Source organism: Galeopterus variegatus, unplaced genomic scaffold, assembly GCF_000696425.1.
Source record: "Galeopterus variegatus unplaced genomic scaffold, G_variegatus-3.0.2 Scaffold990, whole genome shotgun sequence".
Classification (NCBI taxonomy): Eukaryota; Metazoa; Chordata; class Mammalia; order Dermoptera; family Cynocephalidae; genus Galeopterus; species Galeopterus variegatus.
Genome location: NW_007727101.1, coordinates 258134 through 280406, shown reverse-complemented (window position 1 = coordinate 280406; position 22273 = coordinate 258134). Strand labels below are relative to the sequence as shown.

Below are 22273 nucleotides of genomic sequence, written 5' to 3'. Positions count from 1 at the left end.
CTGGGGAGCTCCCTGGGCCCAAGCACCTCCCCCCTTCCCAGTCCCATTGCTGGAAACCATAACCTTCTTCCACAGGGCTGGTGTGAGAAGTGAGACAACATATGAAACGTGGCTGGTGCAGAAAGGTCCCCAACACACAGAGTTACTCCCCAGCTTCCCAGCTGCTACCTTCTCCATGCCCCAGAGCTGCTGTGCTGGATCCTGTTGCTGCCCAAGGGAAGGGACCTTAGCAGTGTGCAATCTCAAATGGAACCCGCCTGCTTAAGGAGCTGGAGGGTTGGGGACCCTCTGTGGGGCTGGGGCAGGTGGACGGAGGAGGGCAGGTGGCCCCAGAACCTCAGGGAGGAGCCCTCGACCAGACCACAAGCCTTCATTTCATCCTCTTTGCCATCTTCTCTGGAGCCAGGTATCTTATTTTCTTGTCAAGACACATCCCCATTAAACCAAAATAAATAAAAAAAATACCCGCCCCTCCATCCCTTCCTATATTGCCATTTCGATTAGATTAAATTTTAAGAGCACACAAATGTAATGTTCCTTTCGGATCAAATTAGAAACAGGTGCACTTTTGCATAAGGAAATTAAGTTGCAGACAATACGAAGATTTGCTAAAACGCAGACACTGATGAAAATAAGTAGCCCCTTTACTTGTCATTATTGAGGCAATCTGTCGGCAGAGCGTGCATGCTAACGGTCTGACAGATCTGCGGACTCCAGCAGGCTGCCACGAGCAACTCGGAGCCGTTCTGAAAGTAACAGATTTTTTCCTTAGAAAATCTATGTACATTCTCTTCCCCATCTCCTGGTGCTATTTACAAGGCATGAAATGCCATAAATAGGAATTCGTGGTTACACAAGGCCCCACCCTAAAATACAAACTTCATCTAGGCAGGAGACACATTCTGACAGTTTAACTCTTTCTTCCCTTCCACAGCCCAGCGGCCTGCGAGAAGCACGTGGCCCTGAGGGCGCTGGTCACGGGCTGGGGTCATCGATGTGCCTCCGGCAGTAGGGGCAGCAGTTGTGCTGGAGCACCAGCAGCTCGTAGTCCTCTGAGTGGAACATCTGAGGAGAGAGGCGGGAGCTGTGTCAGCCCTGAACCTGGGGCGCGACACCCTGCCGAGGGGAGGTGGCCTGGTGGTGAGTCAGGGCCCCAAAGAGCAGCCCTGGAGCACCTCTGCCTGAGTAATGGGGAGGCGAGGAGAGGGGAGGAGAGGGAGCCTGAGGCCCCTTTTTCCTAAGTGAAGGTCAAAGGCCCACGATGAGTGCCCAGCCCTCCCAGATTCAGGGCAGGTGGGGAAAGGGCAGGGTCAGATGAAGTCCATGCTAGATGGCAAGTAGAATGCAGAGGGAGGGCTGGGGCTTGGTTGAGGACAGCCGAATGCCTTCTCCCAACTTGGAGTGGCGGCTACGGCCTTGGCCTGGGAGAGCTCACTGGTGCTCCTCCCCCCAGGTGCCTGGCCTCCCCAGGAGGCACGTGGGGAAGTGAAAAGAGGCAGGAAGACGACACTGGAAGGTAGTGTAGGCTGCTGGCAGTGGACACGGTACCTGGAAGCAGGAGGGGCACATGGTGACGGAGACATCGGGCAGCAGTGAGCGGAAGTACTGCCACTTTAGGGGTGGCGGCCAGCGCTTGATGAGGACGTCCCGGCGGCTCATGGAGCGTAGCACTGACCTGCTCACCACCACGGGCACGAACTCCGAGCCACCTTGCTGCAGCGCGGGGTGGGCAGGAAACAGGGCATGGGGCCCTCACTCAGCCATGGGGAACGTTTATGTGGATCGTGATCCGAAATCTTTGGGGGTGGCCGGGCAGGACCCACCACCTCCTATCCCCAGGCAGCCCTGACGGTGACAAGCTACTCCCTGTCCACAGACCCCAGCTCCCTTGATCCACCACATCTGTAAGTTGTGGTCAGTCCTCCTTGGCCATGTCCACAGAAGGGACCCGAGACCACCCTCCCAACAGGCCTTGTGTCTCTGCAGCCTTCAGAGAGGTGCCCTCACCTCAAAGCTCAGCTTTGCCGTGAACGGGTCATTGCTACCTGTGCAGTCCATGGTCTCGTCCAGCCTCAGAGTCTGGGCATCTGGAGTGTCTGGTCAAAGACAGAACCTGTGGCCAAGCAGGAAATAAACCCCACCCTCCACCCACCATGTGAAGACTTGCCAAGGCAGTGGAGGAGGAGCTGACCTGAGGGGAGGCAGGCGGGGCTCCCAAAAGGAAGGTCCCAGTGAGTCAGGAAGGGGACATGGCCCACCCACACCTGAGCAGATGGTGGCGCCTGCAGTGAGCAATGTGGCAGACATGGATTTTGTCTCCCTTCAGCAAGCAACTCTCTGGGTTTTCCTCACCTCTGCTCCTCAAAATGGTGTCTGTGGACCAGTGGCATCACCTGGGAGCTTGCTAGAAATTCAGACCCTCAGTCCCATCAGAGCTGCTGACTTGGCTGCCATGTGGTAACAAGCCCCAGGTGATGTGTGCATGTGTTCCTTGTGGGGATACGGTGTGAGAGCAGGACCCGAACTGGACAATTACCACTGTCCACCCTCTTGGCCAGAGGAATAAGCTGAGGTATGCCCTGGGGAATTTGCTGATATGGTTGGGAGGAGAGTCGGCTATTTCTGGGGGCTGCTAGGCTGGTGGGATGCGGGGTCAGCACTGCTGGTGGCTGTCCCTGTCCCCATGTTGTAGGGAAGCGGTGGTGCTGCCTGACAATGAAGCGACCCAGAGGACGGCAGAGCTGAGAGAACCAGACAGCCTCCGACAGCGCGGGTGGCAGCTGGGTCTCCTGAGCTTCAGGTACTGCACGGCTTCTCTGCACCCTTTTGTCTGTTCAGTCTCTCTCTGAGTTGTGGTTTCGGTTGCTTGCATGTATAAAAGTGACCTGACCAGAAGAGTTGGTGGCCACTGATGTGGACATCACATACCATGCTGGCCACTTAGCTGTGCATAGCAGGAAGCATGGCCAGCACCTTTCAGGAGCCAGGGGTGGGTAGGGACCTTCAAGGAAACAAAGTGAGGGCTAGACCCAGGAGCCCCATGCCACCTGCCACTTCTGGGTCTGTAGGCTCTGGTCAGCTCTCTGCCCTGCCCATCTCTGGCCCCCCAGCCCTGCTGCCATGTGGGGCTCTTTAATCTTTCTGGGGCCACAAGGCAGGGCCCAGCAGTGGCCCAGTGCACAGGATACTGTCGCTCATGGTCTCTTGCCACTTGCTCTCCTGCTTGTGTCTTGGCACCTCCAGGTCAATGAGAGAGACGGCCTCTTCGTCAGTGATCCCCTCCTCCAGGTAGAACTCAACCAGGTGCAGCACCTCTGCAGGGCACAGGGAAGAGCTGAGGAGGATGGTGGCCTCATGGGGGAGCTTGGGACTCATAGGGGCAAGCAGGGCTGGGCAGGTGGGGTGACTGGAATTCCTCCCCAATCCACCAGCAAGTGGAGGCTGCGGGGGCTGCCCTGCTATGGGGGCTGCCCTGCTGCGTGTGCGCACGCGAACCTTGGGCCTGTAGCCTCCCTTCTCCCAGTAGCTGGGTGGGCTCCTCTCTGGGAAGACACGAGGACTGTCTGATTCTTCGTCAACACTGAAAGATCTGGGACGTGAGGGCCCATCTTGGCCTCTGCTATGGGGGCTGCCCTGCTGCGTGTGCGCACGCGAACCTTGGGCCTGTAGCCTCCCTTCTACCAGTAGCTGGGTGGGCTCCTCTCTGGGAAGACACAAGGACTGTCTGATTCTTCGTCAACACTGAAAGATCTGGGACGTGAGGGCCCATCTTGGCCTCCCAGATGGACCACACAGCCACTGGCCTCTATCCTGGGGCATTTCATTATGCAAAGCCCTGTGCCAGGTTCCAGGAGCTGGGTGCTTCAGGTTGGGGCAGCACTGGCTCCTATCTCTGGGGACCCTGACAGTGTCTCTATGTGTCAGGCAGGGTGGGTATCCCGGTGGACCCATTTCACAAATGCGGACACTCGGAGGCCTTGGGGCATTCCCCAGTGTCCTGTGGCCAGCAGGAAGTGGAGCAAGGTGGCTGGCACCAGCCCCAGTGCAGGAGCAGGACCCACCGTAGGAAGAGGCGGAGAAGACAAAGGGCTGGCGGCAGTTGACGCAAACATTGCCCAGGTTGTTAAGCAGCGGGTTGTTGGAGGAGCAGCGATAGCACAAGGGCACCAGCTCCTGCAAAGACACCAGTGCCACAGACTGCCCCAGGGGCCAAACGAGGAGTGGGCACACATCTTCCTCTCCCTCATCCCCCTGGACTCTGGCTTTGGTCCCCCTGTGCCTGGCTGCCAAGAGGAAGAGCCCCCTGGGTGGGCGGGGACAGGGCACTGGGCCCAGGTGGCTTTGTGCTGTGGGGAAGCAGGAAAAAGGTCTATAGAAATATGAGACCCTGTCATTCGTGGCCCACTGCCCCAGATGCCTCCTCCACAGGCAGGGCTCAGGAGGACTGTTCTCCTGGCAGAATGACAACAACCCCAGGCACCATTTTCTGGCTACTTACTATGCTCCAGGCACTGTGCTAAACACATTACCTGTGCTGGTTCATCTAGCCTCACAATCACCCGTGGGAAAGGTATCACACGTGTCCCCATCTGATGGGGGCGGGGGGGGGGACTGAGGACCTGAAAGATTGAGACATAGCTAGGAAATGGTGGAGCTGGGACTCAAACCCAGGTCTGCCTGATGCCAAGTCCCTGCTCTGAGCTTGAAGGGGGAGACTGTGAAAGAGACAGCAGCTGGCTGGGTTGGGGGACAGCAGGCTGGGGCACAGACCCAAGCTGCAGAAACTATATGGTAGACTTACTGCAGAGCCATAACCTGGTTCCAGAAATGGGGTGGAGCAGGGCAGGGCCTCCTAGCACGAGGGCCAGTGCTGCAGGCAAGCCTGAGGTGAAGGTAGAGGTTCCCAGGCATGGAGGTGTGGAGGGAGCCCAGGCACAGAGCAGGAGCCTAGGGGAGGGCTGGGACACAAGGGATGCAGGCCTTGGGGGCTGTGAGCTGGAGCACAGCCGGCTGAGTGGAGACCAGAGGCGGTGGGCAGGGAAGAGCAGGCGCTGGCAAGCCAAGGCTTTGTGGGGGGTGGGCAGTGGGGTAAGCATGGCAGCCACCTTTTAAGTGGAACCTGGGCCAGGCAAGAAGTCATCAGAATTTGTCACAGAGGAGAGGAGGAGGAGAAGCCTTCTGCCCAAGGGGGTCGTGCCCTCACCTCACGGTCATGGAAGGGCTTGGAGCGGATGGTCAGGCTGCCAAGCTCAATGGACTTCTGGAACCGGGCAGGGATCTGCAGGCCCCGCAGCTTGTCGTAGGCATGCCGGGCCAGCTTGTAAGCGCCCAGTGCCCTGCTCTGCTTGGCCAGGGTGAAGAGCGTGTTCCTGTGGTCAACAGGGTTAAGGACAGCAGAGGCCACAGCAGGCCTGACAGCTGGCACTGCCCATCCTTGGCACAATCCCCATGCTGGAACACGCTGTTGCCAGGAGGCACGGCAGGAGCCAAGGAGTGCTTACTCATCTGCAAGATATGAGTGTACTTCTCGGATAGCAAGGCCCAGGGATTTTTCCAGAGATAAAGAGGTGCTTTTTCCATCAATATTTTAACCTAGCTTAGGTTCTCTAGGCCTGCTGACGGCTCATCTTGTACCCTGACCTGGCCAAAATGGCTCTCCCCGCCTCGCTGAGCCTGCCATCCCCGCTGGGTGGGGCCTAGTCTCACCACCAGGTGCACAGTACTGTCCGCACTTCACTAAGGGCCCATGGGTGGCTTCCGAGTGGTGGCCTCCCCTGCTCTCTGGGGCCCCCTGAGCTCCCTAGCTTTAGGCTGACAAGCCTTTGTGCTCTGATCGCAGGCCATGTCAGATGCTGGCTGTGCCCCGGCCCTGACTGCCACTCCCCCCGCCCACCGGCCCAGTGTGGCCCCTTCAACTTCAGCAGTTCTGTGCAGGTGAGTTTCCTTGTCTGTGTCTCCACTGTGACTCCTCAAAGGCAAGGACTGTCAGGAGCCACTTCAGGGTCCCCTGTGGATGGCACAGGGTGAGGCTTGGGGCATGGCTTTTTTTTTTTTTTTGTCTTTTGTCTTTTTCCGTGTCCGGCAACGGATCGCAACCCTCAGTGTTGCCCCGTACCGGACCGGGGACAGGCAACGGGATCGCAACCCTCGGCGTTGCTCCCGCGCCTCGGGCTGACATCATAGAGGTGGGGTATGTAGAGAGAAAAGCCCCACAGCCCAGGGGCACAATCTAGGAGCTAAGACAAGTGGTGTCAGGAAGACAAGAGGCCTTCTTGTGTTGTGCGGTAAATACTCCAGAACAGTACTGTCCAGTAGAAATATGCCAGCCACATATGTAATTTCAACTTTTCAGTAGCTACATTAAAAAGGTAAAAGGAAACAGGTAAAAATTAATTTCAATAATACACTTTATTTAACCCAAAACATCCAAAATATTATTTTAGCAGGTTATCAATATAAAAATATTAATGAGATCTTTTATAGTCTTTCGTTTTCTTGTACTAAGTGTTTGAAATCTGGCTTGTATCTACACGTCCAGCACATCTCAGTTTGGACCAGTCCTATTTCAAGTGCTGCATAGCACTTGCGGTGAGTGGCTGCCGAACTGGACAATTCTAGGCAGAGGCGGCTCTAAGTTCAAATGTTCACTGAGTGCACGTTTCCTCACCTGTGAAACAGAGACATAATAGCTCTCTCCCATGGAAGGCAAAGCTCTTGACACATAATGGGCCTACAATAAATGGTCGCTATTATTAAGGGAGGGGAGAACTTTTAGAAGGGACGAAGTGGAGACAATAAAGAATGGAAGTTTTACAAGGACATGGTTGAGGGTTTTGTGCTCTCTTTAAAGATGGGAGAAGCTCGGCATGTTTTTAGGCCACAGGGAAGTTGCTGGCAGAGAGGGAGAAAGACAGGATAGGGCAATACAGAAAGTTTGGGAAGATAAACAGGGAGGTGGAAATGAAGCATAAAGTGGAAAGATTAGCCTTAAACCCAAAGCTAGGCACTTTTTTTCTCTAAGAACAAAGGGAAAGAAGTCAGGGTGGACAAGACTGATACGTGCTAACCACCCTGAGTGCCTTCTGTGGGGGTACTTCACTATGTGCGTTACGTGCCTTCTCTCGTCCAGTCCTCCCAACAACCCTGAAAGGTGGGTCCTGCTAGTATTACCATTTTACAGATGAGGAAACTGAGTCTTTGAGAGTGTAACTTGCCTAAAGTCATAAAGCCTGCGGAACCAGCCTTTGAACCCAGACATCATGACACGAGTCTAGATTCTTTAGGGTAGAATGTTCCTAATTTTGGTTTTGACTGATGTTCCCTCATGATTAGATTCAGCGTATGTATTTCCAGAATACTACATAAGTGATGTGTCCTTCTCAGGCTTCACATCAAAAGGCACAGTATGTCTATCTGCCCCTAAATGACCACCTGATTAAGGTGGTATTCAATTGCTCCATCATATAGTCATTATTTTTCCCTTTCCAACTAATAAGCAATCTGGGTGGAGACACTTTCAAACCACGCAAGTATCCTGCTCCCCATATTTCCTCCTAAATTTAGCACCCATAGATGATTCTTCCCTGATGCATTTTACTACAATGGTTGCAAAATAATGAATTCCCAACTCCAGCACTCCCTCCACACTCACGATTGGCCCTCAGCTTCATTTTGCTTGAGCAAGAGCCCTCCCTTCTCCTTTCTCTGTCTCATTTGATAAAAACTCATTTCAATGGGTTATAAGTTATTAATGTCCTTAACCATTTTTGTGCCTAATATCCCAGGTTTGGCTAGTGGGAGACCCTTCAAGCTGGTTCCTTTGTCCTGTGACATGCCACCAATTTTTAAGTACTTCAATACTTTTTGGCATAACAGAACATTCCCGGCTCCTTATGTCATATCTGCAATGCCTCAGCCCTGGAAATCAGCCATTTCTCTAATAAACCCCAATTCCTTTCAGTGGGGAATGGTATTAGAGACCAAGATCTCAGTGCAAAATTTGCTTATGGGGAGTATTTGATTTCAGGCTCTTTTAATAGAGCTGAATATACATACACATGTATATGCATATATGAATATACATACACACACATATATACTTGTATAAACATACATATGTATATACATACATATACATATTGTAGAAATCATGAGTTCGCACTGATATCTCCTGTTCCAATCCATTCCCATAGGGTTTTTTTTCTTGTTTCCCGCTGTTAAACTTTTTTGGCAGCAGGCCAGTACGGGGATCCAAACCTGTGACCTCCATTAAATATTTGTATGATTTTTCTTCCAGAGCGAGAATCCTGGCTCTTAACAAAATCAACACATTTATTCATTTGTTAAATCATAATACATCTAAAATATCTTCAGAATCATTTCACTTAATACCACCACATAAACAAACCTGCCGAAGAGAGTTCAGAATTTGATTGCAATTTTCTCCCTACCCCGGTCTCATCAGAGCCTATCTTCTTTTTTTTTTTGGCTGGGGAACCAAACCCTTGACCTTGGTGTTATAAGGCTGTGCTGTAACCAACTGAGCAACCGGCCAGCCCAGAGCTTAACTTCTTAACCACTGCTTCCTAGCAAGGCTATTTTCCAGGAGGAAGGTGGTAGCAGAGAGGAAGAAGGGGGCTTGAGGAAATGGAGAAGGTGTGAAATAGCCATGGAAGGGGAAAGGTGCGGGAGCTTCATTTTCAGAAGTAGAGGGTAAATTTCCAAGGCTGGAGGAGATAGGCGTGTGTGGCCCTGATGGCATGTTTTCCTGCAGCCATCTTGGCAGCCTGGGTGCAGGAGTAGAAAAGACAGATGGTTGGGATGGCTGGCTAAGCCAAAGTTGGAGAACTACCAGGTGGATAGCAGAAGGACAGAGGGTAAGAACACTGGGATGCTGGCTGAAGAGTGGCTGACGTCATGAACCCTGGAGTTTGGCCTGAACTGGGGAGGAAGTGAAGCTAAGAGGGAGAAAGAAGAGTGGCTGGAGCTGTGAAGGGATTTATTGAAGTTATTTCTGGTCACTGAATCCAACTATCTAGGAATAGCCAGTTCAGGGAGCTATGTGGAGAGATGGCTTGTACCAAAATAGGCTGGGGACAAGATGGGAGGGGCTGTACTTGGAGCAACGAAGAGAGCTTGTTTGGAGCAACCAAGAAGACCAAGATCTCCATTTCACCAAGGACCAGAGATTGAATGAGAGAAGACCTAGTTCGCCTATGCTGAAGAGGGAAACTGTTTAAAGAATATTATTGGAAATGTATGATCAACAGTTCAGAGTAGTGTTCAAATAGATTTGATTTCATAAAACCAAAAGGACCTTAGAGATAATTTCACCTGAACAGTCACTTCATTTTTAAGGTCAAGAAGTGAAGGTCCAGAGCAGATAAGTAACTGCACCCTCCCCTCCCTGCCCCCAGCCTGGATGGGATTCAAACCCAGGTGTTCTCAATTCCAAGTTGGTGACTCTTTATCCCTACCATGTTCTGAAGCTAGCAAAATGCCTAACTGCTTTGTTTTGTCTACTAATCTTTGTTCTCCTCTTGGATTTTAAGCACAGGGGCAGTTATGAAGTCTTACACAGCATTGCATTTTCCATAGCTTCTAAGTCAGTCACTGATCAGTGAATTATTTTTGATTGATGAATTGTGGGAATAGCCCATATTTTAGGGTAGAAATGTTGGCAAGGAGTCAGAGTTTTCAAGAAGCATTATTTCTTTTATATATTCTTAGGGATCTTCATTTATTTTGGTCTTTATTAAGCAAGTATTACTCGGGAAATGTGGTGTGTACTTTGTCACTAGAGCTTTGTCAGTAAAAATACTCATTAAAACACTGCCTTTCTGGGCTGAACCCATGGCTCACTTGGGAGAGTGCGGCGCTGGGAGCACCGAGGCCGCGGGTTCCGACCCTATATAGGGATGGCCGGTGCGCTCACAGGCTGTGCGCGGTGCGGGCGACACCAAGCCAAGGGTTCCGATCCCCTTACCGGTCACAAAAAAAAAAAAAACCCACTGCCTTTCTGAACCTGATTTTGAGATAGGGGACGCTCAGTTTCCCTGAGTTCAGATTTCAGGACATACCTCTGGGTTTCAAGCCATTCCCCAAGGTCTCAAGCCTCTTCTCTAAGACCTGCCCTAGAGAAAAGTTACTGTTGCTAGTTAGACCTATTTTTTGCACCAACAGGAGAAATTGAGACCCAGGGGCTGGCTTATGCAAATCCAGTGGCTGGGCATGCTCAGTAGAGAAGGGTTAGATAACCCTGGTAGCTAAGCATGCTCAGTATAGTGGAATTAGTCCTTTGAATGACCTTCCACTAGAGGTGTTAAAGAGCACAGAATATTCTTGAATACGTTCAGTACATGTGATAGGATTTGACCAAGGAACATGCTCCAAAAAGAGACCAACTGAGCATGTGCAAGACTGTTACAAAACAGGGAACCACCCCCTTAACTGAATATTCATTCGTTATCATGAATATGTATTAGACAGCAAAACTATAAAAGCTTAATCCCAGCAGAAGGCAAGGTTGTCGCCCACTGTCCTGAGGCCAACTCATACTTCACTGGCTGAGGTGTGTGTGCTTTACTTTGTATCAAACTTACTTTTAGCAGGTGGCTGCTCACTCTGTTGAGCCAGGCTGCACTCTGTACTGACTTTAAGTGTGTGCATTTCTTACTTCTGTATTAAACTTGGTGTGGGCCCTGCCCAGTCTCTGGAGCTAGGTGGCACTCTCTCTGTGAAGTCTGTATCTTCTATTTGTTACATTAAACCTGTTCTCACTTTCCACTGTGACTCTGCTCTTGAATTCTTTGCTGTGTAGGAGTCAAGAACCTGGTAAGAGGACTGGATGGGCTGAGGCTGACTTTTGGGCTTCCCAGACCCTCTCCTCTGACATCAATCTCACAAAGAATCTTGTTTTTCATAGACCATAAGACTTAGCTGCACAGCCAAGATGGAAGCCACCTTATGGGGAAAATAAATACTGAGATTTTTAGTTGATATGGCAGCTTCCAGGTGAAGAAAAGGGGAAAAAGATGTTGGACCTTGGTGAGCATTAACAGAGATGAGCTAATCCTGCCCAGGAATATTCCACTAAGAAATGGACAGAAATTAGTTCAACCAAATCTAGCCAAGCTATGCAGTTTGTAGTTTAAAGGACAGAATAGGCTTTGTATTTCTTCTAGATAATCTTTTTTGGGCAGCTGGCTGGTACAAGGATTGCACTCTAATCAACTGAGCTAATCAGCCAACTCCTCTTCTAGGTAATTAAACCAGAATTAGTCTGAGGACAGCCTGGAAAACCAGAAGTTAGCAGTTCTATTTCTGCAAAACATAGTGTGTGGCATTTCGGCCAATATCTATCATCGAATTTGGTGATGACACATTGTAGGGAAAGTGAAGGAAAATGGTCAGGGTCCCTCAGATGTTCAGAATCTTGCTGAGCATTTGATGTAAATAGGCACATGGGCCCTGGTGTTCCTTGGTTATTGTCTAATGTAAGTATGCATGTGCACCCAGGTGTCCTGGGTTATGACTTAAGTATAAAGGATGAGTGGCTCTGATCCCTGCCCCCCCCCATGTCCCCGGAGGGGGGGCCACGGGGAAGCTGCTACTGCCAGAGGCTGATGCTGCAAGCTGTTGCTGCCAGTGCCCCTGAGATGCTGCCACCACAGGGAGGCCGTACTGCTGCTGGAGGCTGTTGCTGCCAGTACTCCTGGGACCCTCCGAGAGGCCGCCCTCGCTGCTGCTGGAGGCTACTGTAAGCTGCTGCTGCTGCTGCGGACTGAGCTCGTGTTGTCTGCCAATGGCTCCTGGGAACTTTCCTAATTACCTAGCTTGGACCTGCGTGTGAGAGGTCTGGTGACCCAGTCTGGCATGTGAGTGGTCTGGTGACCCAGTCTGTACAATGGGTTTGAAGGGTCTGAGCCCTAGCCCTGACAATACAAATGGAAACAGTATAACGAAAATAATGAAATGTTTTGCCTTTAGTGTAGCTATTGCTATATCACCCGACAATCGGTGTAGTCACCTAGCTTTACACTTATCTACAGCCAAAGACCAAAGGTAGTTTCAGAGTGGTCAGGTACCCAGTAGATATCCAAAATTCTTGCAACTTTTAATGACAAATGGGAAAAAATATCTAAAATGTTTATTCTCAAAGAATCTCTGTGTCCATACTGAGTTCCTATATTAAATGTTCCACCAAAAAGTTGTTAATAGTAATGCTTACTGTCATAACCTTACCTGTTTAAATTTGTTTATATCACTTTTAAAAGGTGTTGTCACCTCTGCAAAAATCAAAAAGGGTATACTGCCACCAGATGGTAATAGGGCCTCCGTTAGGCCACATGGTCCAAAAAAGTAAGGCTTCTCAAGAAAACTTGTTCACCTGAGTTCCATTTTTTCTTTTTGGCAGCTGGCTGAGATTTTTAGTTGATAAGGCAGCATTCAGGTGAAGAAAATCCACATCCTTGACCTTGGTATTACAAGGTGGCAATCTAACCAACTGAGCTAACCAGCCAGCCCCCTGAAATCGATTTTGAGTCTCAAATAGTCACTTCTATTAGTGACTATGCATTTAGTTTATAAACAAAACAACAACAAAAAACAAAGTATAAAGTACATTCATTGTTCTCCCATATCCTTAAACTTTGTCAACAACTATTGAATGTAAAGTTGATCTTATCTACCCTCTGACCTGATTAAAATGCTATTTTTCTACTTCTCTCTCTCTTTTTTTTTTTTAAAAGATGACCAGTAAAGGGATCTCAACCCTTGACTTGGTGTTTTCAGCACCACGCTCTCCCAAGTGAGCTAACCGGCCATCCCTACACAGGACCTGAACCCGTGGCCTTGGTGTTACCAGCACCGCACTCTCCTGAGTGAGCCACGGGCCGGCCCATTTCTACTTCTCTTTCATTCTATTCTCACTGTTCACGCTTAGTGATCAAGAGACTTCAGGTTATTTCTCCAGCAACATGATATTGATTTATACTGTTCAGGCAGTTAGAATGAATTACCTTAATTTGCCATTTCTAGCCAGAGTTACCCCTTCAAGCCTCCTACCAAAAGCACACTGGCTTCTAGAAGCTACAGTACGTAAATTTCCTGTGGGCACTTCTTCCTAATCCAAGGAGGAAAATTTGCGTGTGTGTGTGTGTGTGTGTGTGTATTGGTGTTTGGAGCACAGGTAGTGGGGGAAATGGGCCCACTGGGAGAATACTGGGGCACAGTAAGGACAGCTGACCCACCCCTCAATCAGTGCAGGACCACTCAGAGGAGACTGGTCAGGAATGCAGAACTGCATTATAGGTACTTCCAGTTCTCCAGAGACCTGGTGGATCTGGGTTGTATAGAAACTCTTATCTGGGCCTGAGGCATTGAGAAGGTGACTGGACATCACTCTCACATCCAGGCACACTGCCAGCACCTCGGGGCCCACCCAGGAACCTGAGTCATGGAGAAGTGGACCGGATGCCCTTCCCACAACCAGGCACACTGCACCAGTGCCTCAGGGCCTGCCCGGGGACCCAAGGCATGGATAAGGGGACTGACCCTCCCCTCCCACAACAAGGCACACTGCTCCAGCACCTCAGGGCCCACCCAGGGACCTGAAGCATGGAGCCAGGGACCAGACACACCCCACAACCAGGCACACCGCCAGTGACAAGGAGCATGCCAAAAACATTACCTCCATGTGTTTGGCCCACCATAGTTACCACAATAACCATGGTTGCTGCAAAAGCGGCTAGATGCCACAACCACCATGCAGATGGTCCACCAACCACTGTAGTGCATTGACACAAGGAGAGTCACCAGCATTGATAAAGAAAAGAAGAGGATGCCTCTCTCCACAAAGCCCATTTCAGAGTGACAGAAGAAGCATCTGCTCTATGATAATACTGGGGGACCTGAACACACCTCCCAGCATTGGACAGGTCATCCAGGCAACAAACCAACAGAGTAACCATTATCCTTTCAGAAGGAGAGAAGAAATCTAGGGTAATTAGAGGGGGGAGGGAGGAAGGAGGGGGGATGGGGAGAGATTGGACAAGGGGCATTAAGAATAACAATTTATAACAATAACAAAATTTATAACAATATATATGCCAGTAATATTGATTTGATCCACATATCTCAATGTTGATCCCCAAAAATATGTATAATCAATTTTGATTCAATAAATAAATTAAAAAACAAACAAAAAACTAATCATGTACAGTATTCTGACTTTTTATTCCAAAAATATTATCAACATATTGAGGTGCTTTTTATAAACTTTCTCCAAAATTATTCATAGCAAAAACAAGTATTTCTGAATAATTTTCAAATAAAGTTTGCCTTCAGCAGTTTATAATGGCTTTGGGATTTGTCCTTTAAGGATATCCTTTTAGGGACAAATAGTGTGGTTTCGGCTGGAGCTTTCTAGATACTTAAAATGCTAATAATCCTTTTAGGATGTGAGTAAGATGTGGCATAGGACAAGGCCATTTGCAAACTCCCTATGTAAAGAGCATGGGAAGATATTATTCCCTTTAAAAAAAACTCAGGCAGTGTTGGCGGCGGGGGAGTTGTGTGGAGGTTACTGTATATGGGAACTCTGTACTATCTGCTCAATTTCTCTGTAAATCCAAAACTGCTCTAAGAATTAAAACACACACACTGGGGCCGACCCCATGGCTCACTCGGGAGAGTGCGGCGCTGGGAGTGCAGTGGCGCTCCCGCCACAGGTTGGGATCCTATATAGGGATGGCCGGTGCGCTCACTGGCTGAGCGCGGTGCGGGCAACACCAAGCCAAGGGTTGCAATCCCCTTACCGGTCACAAAAATAAATAAATAAATAAATAAAATAAAACAAAACACACACACTAGGATTGTAATAAAATCTGTGTTGCCATGTTGTTCTAATCACTAGTCACCCAGGCAGTGGTAGTGGGTGAAAGTTTAAAAGTGATAATGAAAAAAATGCTAGAAAATTTTCAATCCAATGTGATAGGAAAAAGGTAAAGTTAACATAGGGGGCCTGGCATGAGCTGGAGTGACACTTCTTTAACATGACTTCAGCATGTTGACATAACATGCTGCAGCCGGCAGGTTGTGCTTGGTGCTCATGAGGATACTATGGGAAAGAAACAGCCAACATAAAATATCTGTTCAATACAGACTGGTCACAAACAAACAAACAAACAAAAAAACTGTTCACATAAGATTATGCAGTTAACCAATGAAAGGAAACAATTGATTAGAGAGAAAGAGAAAGAAACAGCCAACATAAAATATCTGTTCAATACAGACTGGTCACAAACAAACAAACAAACAAACAAACTGTTCACATAAGATTATGCAGTTAACCAATGAAAGGAAACAATTGATTAGAGAGAAAGAATTTTAATCATCAAAAAAAATTTCCATAACCTTGTTGAACATAATATACACAACATTAAATTCTGGGTAATACATGAATTGTTATCTCTATATGGGAATACCTCACTGAGAAAACCTGATATACAACAGTCTGACTGATCACTCATAACTAGAAAGCTTTGACACAGACTTTTTTTTTATATAGCACAGTCCCACAATATGTTTAAAACAGAGTTTGATCTTTTAAAACCCATTCACACATAATTTCAGAGAGAATACTGGTTAAAATGAGGTATGTCTGTGCTGTAGTTCCATGAGCACACACTTCAGTTTCTGATAAAGGAAGCTTTTCGATACATCATAATAAAATTTCACTTTATGAAAAAATAACTGAATGTATGAGGTATGCATCTTGAGGACATGCACACAGTATAAGTACAAAGTGTGAGGTCAATGCATGACGAATGCACAACATGGGACAACACAAGTGAATGTAGCTCCCCGTCATACATCTCCCCACCATCTCAAAATGTGGCTTTTGGATTCCACCCCGAGGAAGTGCCTGCGTGGTGTGGCCCAGGCACACCTACGGGTACGTGCATATGTGCAGGGGCGGGTATGGCACCATGGTGGCACAGCCTCTCTTTGTCGCAGGATATCTGTTCCTAGGCCAGTTTGGCTTCATACCTGAGGCTGGATCTTGGCTGGAATTTGTGCTTCTCTTTGGAGAGCATGATATTGTAAAGCCTGGCTTCTTACTCTGTGCAAACAAGATAAAAAAGCCAAATTCACTTTATGCTGTAATTTCTAAAGTTTTTTATTTGGGGGCAGCTAGCCAGTACAGGGATTCGAACCCTTGACCTTGGTGTTAAAACACTGTGCTCTAACCAACTGAGCTAACAGACCAGCCCTTGTAATTTCTAAAGTTATAGTTAGGGTTGGGGTTGACTCTACAAGGAGTTAGTGAGAAGTATTTGCATTTTCTCCCCAAATACCAAAGTATTTGACATTGTTACAGGGCAGAGGTAAATTGAGCATTTGTCCTAGTCCCTCAGGTAGTCAGACCATGGTCCAAGGGCAACATTTTAATTGCCCTGAGAAACAGAGGGACTACATTTTATAAGCTGTCTAGAAACATTACATAAAGGAAGAGAACTTTCAAGGTGGGATACTGCCCCAGTTTTTCAACTCTGTTTACCTGACATGCTACGGGAGTTAAATGTCCACACCTCTGTCAGAGAAATATTACACTTGAAATTTTAAGAAAATGAGGTAAAGGTCAAGGTTTATATGGCACTGATCCACTATATTGGATTTAACCGAGTCCATGGTTACATATTACAGCCTAAACAGCATGTTTCAGTTGTGGGATACGGTTTTAGTTACTCATAGACCGTGTGCAAAATGCTGAATGAAGAAAGAGGGCAAGTTCAACACTTATCAGTCTGTCAGGACCAAAACCCTCTTTGCTTTGACTTTATTTAAACCTCTCTTTCCATCGCTCTTCAGTTTCTGTCCTACCATGGTGACTGTCTTGTCATGCTTCCGAGAGGATCTTGTCTTTACAGTTCTTTAAAGGCTACGTACATAGTAAGTTCACCAGAAAACAGTGACAGATAAGTAAGAGTATCGGCCCAAGAATTCCCAAGCACTAGACTAGAGAAGCCAGCCAGGACCTCACCTCGGGAGAACTGTCCATTCTATATCTAGTACACCTAAATTAACCCAGTGATTCTCCTCCTTTGCTCCACCCAGACGCATCTGAGCAACACTATCCCATAGACGTGTCCAGAGCTATTTGAAACAACAGCTTACTAGCTGTTTCTCCACCTCTTCTTCCTCCCTCACGGGAAAGAATATGCAAGAGCGAATGAGCATGGGAGACGTTACAGGGATAAATATGAACTCATTGTAACATTCTTTTAAAGAAGCAAATCATTAGGGCCGGCCCGTGGCTCACTCGGTGCTGACACCACCAGGTCAAGAGCTAAGATTCCCTTATCGGTCATCTTTAAAAAAAAAAAAGCAAATCATTCGTAGACCTCAATATTGAATGATCAGTGGTAACACTGGATGTGGGGCACACCTCACATCTGATGGCAACACGCCATGTGTTGTTAACATCTAAGGTTGAGAACAGCTGCATTATTCACTATCACTGTTTTACCTGACATGTTACCATGGACTTACAAAATAATGGCTGCCTAACAAGTGTTTGTTGAAAAAAAATTAAATTCTCAATGGCAAGCTTTTAACACTGGGTAGGCTTCCTCTGGTCCTGCAGTACCTTGTGGGCTGTGCCCAGGGTGGCCAGGTAGTTTATAGCCTGAGGGTGCAAACTGCCTTAGATGTGCACCCGAGCAGAACAAATCTGAGAAGGCAAAACTGTGTGAACTGCAGATTACCACCCCTCCAAATCACACAATACCTTTGAAAACTAATTAAAATGAATTGCTGGCATACATGCACATATATTAGGTGAAGTACCTGCATTTTCTCTTTACTCTTAGTCAGAATCAGGGTGGTCATTGGTGAGTCCAGGGAGGTGCCTTTGTCTCTTCCATTTAACTGTGTCTAAAATAAATGAACATACCCTCACTAAATTTTCCATTTGAGTAAGAGTGATTATATTGAATATGGATTGTCTATGTGCTTTTTATTCATGCATGTTGATTTCTTATGATACTCTAATACAAAAAGAGAAGCAAGACACAAACAAATAACAATTCAAAGAAAAAAAAGGAAAGGGGCCTAACATTGAATGAGTGCCTACCATATGCCAGATACTTTACACAGTTTCACATGTAATTCTCACAGAAACCTTTGGATGAAGATATAGTCACCCCAGTATTTCAGATGCAGAATCTAAGTCCCAGGATGGGTCATTAACTCACGGAATGTAAAATAGAGGGGCTGGAATTTGAACTCAAGACAGACTTCAAAGCTTGTGCTCTAGCCACTGTTAGAGTAGGCACCAATGGCTCTCAATATTGAATGAGGACGTCTGTGCTCTGTGGGGGTTCCCCAGTGTAGCACAGTGAGACCTCATTACATCACTGTTAACCATAGGGTAGCATTCCACACAAGGAGGGCCCCGTTAGCACCCTATCCACTAAGAATTAGCTACCGTGAGTATTGTACCAAACTCTATTTTGGGGGTTTTTCTGGTGGCTGGCCAGTAAGGGGGTCCAAACCCTTGATCCTGGTGTTATCAGCACCATGCTCTAACCCATGGAGCTCACTGGCCACCCCCAAAACCTATTTTTTAATACCTACTATTATAAATAAAAGAATCAGGATCTTATAGCCACCAAACTCTAAAAACTTGGTTGGGTGCCTCTCCTTTGTGTTGCCACTGTATTCTACTCTGTCATGTAATTTCCTGCTTACTGTTTAGATCCCCAACAGACTCTAAAGTCCCTGAGGCAGGGAGAGAATTTTGTTCAATGTTGCATTCCCGGCATCCAGTAAAGGGCCTGGAATGTGGTAGGTATTCGATAGAATTTGTTGATTGGGTGGATAGATGGAAGAATGGATGGTCAAGCATCCTAAAACCACAAGTCACCAGTATTTGATGTCAGACTTCAGTGGTGTCTAATTCAAAGCAGTGCCAGTGTCTCCCCCAATCTTAATATTCCCCTGCTCCCAGTGGCACTGACAAGTAAGGGTGACATAAATGGCTACTTCATTCTTCACCCTGTGGGAGTGAAGGCATGCTAGTTGAAGAAATCAGACAGTCTGTATGACAAAGAGTCAAGCAAAAATACTACCTCATTCAACCTTGGTTTTTCATTTTTCATTGCTGAAGAAGTGGAATTCTCCAAATTTTTGAAAAAGGTAGGCTGCTTTTTCAGAGTAGAAGCAAATCCTGCTGTTTCCTAGAAGGAATGAGTGAAAAGAGTCTTTTTCAATTAATCCATTCATAACTGACCCATTTCACCCAAAAGCAAAACCCTCATCTCTGAAAGTATTTTTGTCTTTAGAAAGCAGAGGGTATGGTGTGAGTGTGGCAGTGCAGAGAAAGATTGAGAAGAGCTATCCAGATATCCTCAGCCTGGACCAGGGCTGGTCCCTCAGCCACCCCCACTAGCTCCAACCTCCACTTTTCCAGCACCACTTCTTTCCTCTAGAAATCCAGACTTGGTCAAAACCGACTTCCCGTGCCAGAGCGTAGGAAAGGATGAGCAGACTGAAGCTGAAACCTGCTCAGAGGACTCATGGAAGAGCTCTGATCTCAAAACAGAAAGCTTCCCCTGCCCCAGACCTCATCCCCTTTCTGTTTAGTGTAAACTTCAACTCCTTTTCCTGCTCCCTGTACGGAATCCTCTGTAACCAGACAGTAGAAGTAGGCAGCAGGGCTTTCTTACTGGGGCATCTTCTGTTATCTTTAACTCCTGCATTGAGTTACTTTTCTGATACCGCTTGTTTCGCTGTTTCCTAGTCTGAAGTGGCTTCTTTTTTTTCTTCTTAAATATCTTCTTCTCATTCAACTGTTCCAGAAAGTTCAGAAAAACTGGTCACTGAGGATTCCAGAGTCACACCCCCCCACATAATACTCTTTTTACACAACACTCATGACACAAAGGCTAACCCAATATGCAGGCCTTCACAGTGTTGGTTTGGAAAATGAGTGAACAATTCACTTACCTCCTCACCAGAGGCTGCTCCCTACTTAATACTCCCAAATCCCACTATGTTGGATACATGGCTAAAGGGATATCTATACCAATAACCAAATATCTGTGATTTACAATGTGAAATCAGATTACTTATGTAGCGTTAGGTCCAGATAATACAGATCATTAGATGTGTGGTTAAAAGATTCAGTCTGGTTGTTACTATGAGGTGGCTGTAATAATTAAGCAATAAAGTTATGAAGGACAAAATGAAAGACTCCAGGGCAAGGTCTATTGGGTGAACAATTGGGACACTATTGCTATATTTTCTGTAAATCTTAGGACATTGGAAAATTCCACCAAATTATCTAGTAATGTCATGACTTTTAAAAGGCTTTTACTTCCTGGGTGTGTAAGAGTCAACACAGTCTCACCTCCTCTGCCATGTTCAGTAGGTGAGCAGGGAGACCATCTGAGAGGGAGCTGTCAGAACCACTGGTGCTGTTTCCAAAAGGAAAGAAGAAAAGGAAATAACTGTTATTAACATGTCTAGGAAGTATAACATTTACCAGACCAGTTGCATGGGATTAGGATATCTAGTCTGCCTACTTGCCACATTATCTGTGCTTCAATTACTAAGAATTCTTGATAAGAACATTCATTCATTTGTTTTGAACACCTCCTGTGTGCCAGGCAGTGTGTTAGGCACAGGGAATAGAGCTGAATGAGACAGAGCGCCTGGAACCAAGGAGCTCACAATCCATGTGGCAAAGGGAATACTGGCCAGAGGGGCAAAGTTGCTATTGGCAGAGGTTGTGAGAGGCCATAGGATTCTCAATGTGCAGGCCTAGGGAACAGCAGGGGACTGATTTGTTTGAGAGCAGGGGCTTTTTCTCATTCACTCCTCGCTAGCTGGTACCAGCTCAGAGAGTCAGGTACCAACAGGTACTCTGTAAAAAATGTGTTAAAAATATAAATAAATAAATTTAACAAAAAATCTGCAGGTCAAAGACTAGAAGTATTACTTTTATCACCCCCAACTCTCTCTTCAAAAGTTTTAGATGCATATCTAATCTAAAGTTTTCTCCCCACCAACTGTCCCCTCCCTCTTTCTGCAAGGGGTAGGATGAATGAGGACTCAGATAATCCTTTCTTTCTTCATCATGTCCTTTGCTTAAGTATCACATTATATTTTCCCTTTCCTGGGGTTTAGATGGCTAGACCTGAAAGCTGTGCTCTATATAATGGGGGCTTCATATAAAAAAAGTATCTTAGTCACAAAACTCAAATCTCATGGGAAAAGACAGCATTTCAAACAATTCTTTTGCCCAGCCCTTCATTCTGTTTATGCTCCATACCCTCCCCTCAGTGCACAGTGAGGAGTCCCACAGCAAGACAGCAGGAAGAAAGCCCTACCTTCTCTGATCTAATTCCAAATTCTCTGTTCTCAAAGGGCTTTTCCAGTTGAGAAGTAGCCTTTGAGGTCACAGAATAATAGTCTTTTTTTTTTTTTTTTTTTTTTGACCTGTAAAAAAGATGACTTGTAAGGGGATCCTAACCCTTGACTTGGTGTTGTCAGCACCACGGTCTCCCAAGTGAGCTAACTGGCCATCCCTATATAGGGATCCGAACTGGTGGCCTTGGTGTTGTCAGCACCACGGTCTCCCAAGTGAGCTAACTGGCCATCCCTATATAGGGATCCGAACTGGTGGCCTTGGTGTTGTCAGCACCACGGTCTCCCAAGTGAGCTAACTGGCCATCCCTATATAGGGATCCGAACTGGTGGCCTTGGTGTTGTCAGCACCACGGTCTCCCAAGTGAGCCATGGGCCGGCCCTTGAATAATAGTCTTTGATGTCCCTTTTGGAGGTAGCAGAAAACTTTACAAATGGGAGGCTGGCCGGTTAGCTCAGCTGGTCAGAGCTCAGTGTTATAACACCAAGGTCAAGGGTTCAGATGCCCTACTGGCCAGCCTCCCCACCACCAAAAAAAGGGATATAAGCACTAGATGCTTACACCATGTGTGTGCACACATAGAGCAAACTCAAACTGGGCGTGTACACTCAGTCTGCTTTTCTGTGCAATTGTGAGAATGAACAGGTGGAGCCCCCTGGAGGCTTGTGATAGCCAGCTTCCTGATGCACAGGCTGGAAGATTGGTTTCAACAATTCTTTTTTTTTTTTTTTTTAAAGATGACCGGTAAGGGGATTTTTTTTTTCCTTTTTGTCTTTTTTCGTGTCCGGCAACGGATTGCAACCCTCAGTGTCGCGCCCGTACCGGACCAGGACCGGCAAC

General features: G+C 47.3%; 2 protein-coding genes across 5 annotated transcripts in view; both read right to left on the bottom strand.

The window, feature by feature from the left end:
* Positions 1–622: 622 nt before the first annotated feature.
* LOC103591570 (intraflagellar transport protein 122 homolog) lies at positions 623–5505 on the bottom strand. Its single transcript, XM_008574048.1, has 7 exons — positions 5417–5505; positions 5204–5369; positions 4062–4173; positions 3189–3314; positions 2008–2087; positions 1549–1713; positions 623–1065 (listed from the first exon to the last, which is right to left on the bottom strand). The coding sequence occupies exons 1-7, from the start codon at positions 5503–5505 to the stop codon at positions 976–978; spliced, it is 828 nt and encodes a 275-aa protein (XP_008572270.1). The 3' UTR covers positions 623–975.
* A 1013-nt stretch (positions 5506–6518) lies between these two features.
* The window catches only part of AGBL2 (ATP/GTP binding protein-like 2), a 50184-nt gene continuing 34429 nt past the window's right edge, over positions 6519–22273 (bottom strand). For 2 of the 4 annotated variants that reach the window (XM_008574042.1, XM_008574045.1), the window contains 5 exons: positions 20414–20480; positions 19731–19853; positions 19134–19241; positions 17851–17937; positions 15372–16123 (listed from right to left, as the gene is read on the bottom strand). In XM_008574042.1, the coding sequence (XP_008572264.1) occupies positions 15950–16123; positions 17851–17937; positions 19134–19241; positions 19731–19853; positions 20414–20480 (559 nt within the window). In that variant the 3' untranslated portion in view covers positions 15372–15949. Of the gene's footprint in view, positions 6668–15371; positions 16124–17850; positions 17938–19133; positions 19242–19730; positions 19854–20413; positions 20481–22273 lie in introns of those variants that run through there. The other 2 variants (XM_008574043.1, XM_008574044.1) reach the window with 2 other exon arrangements.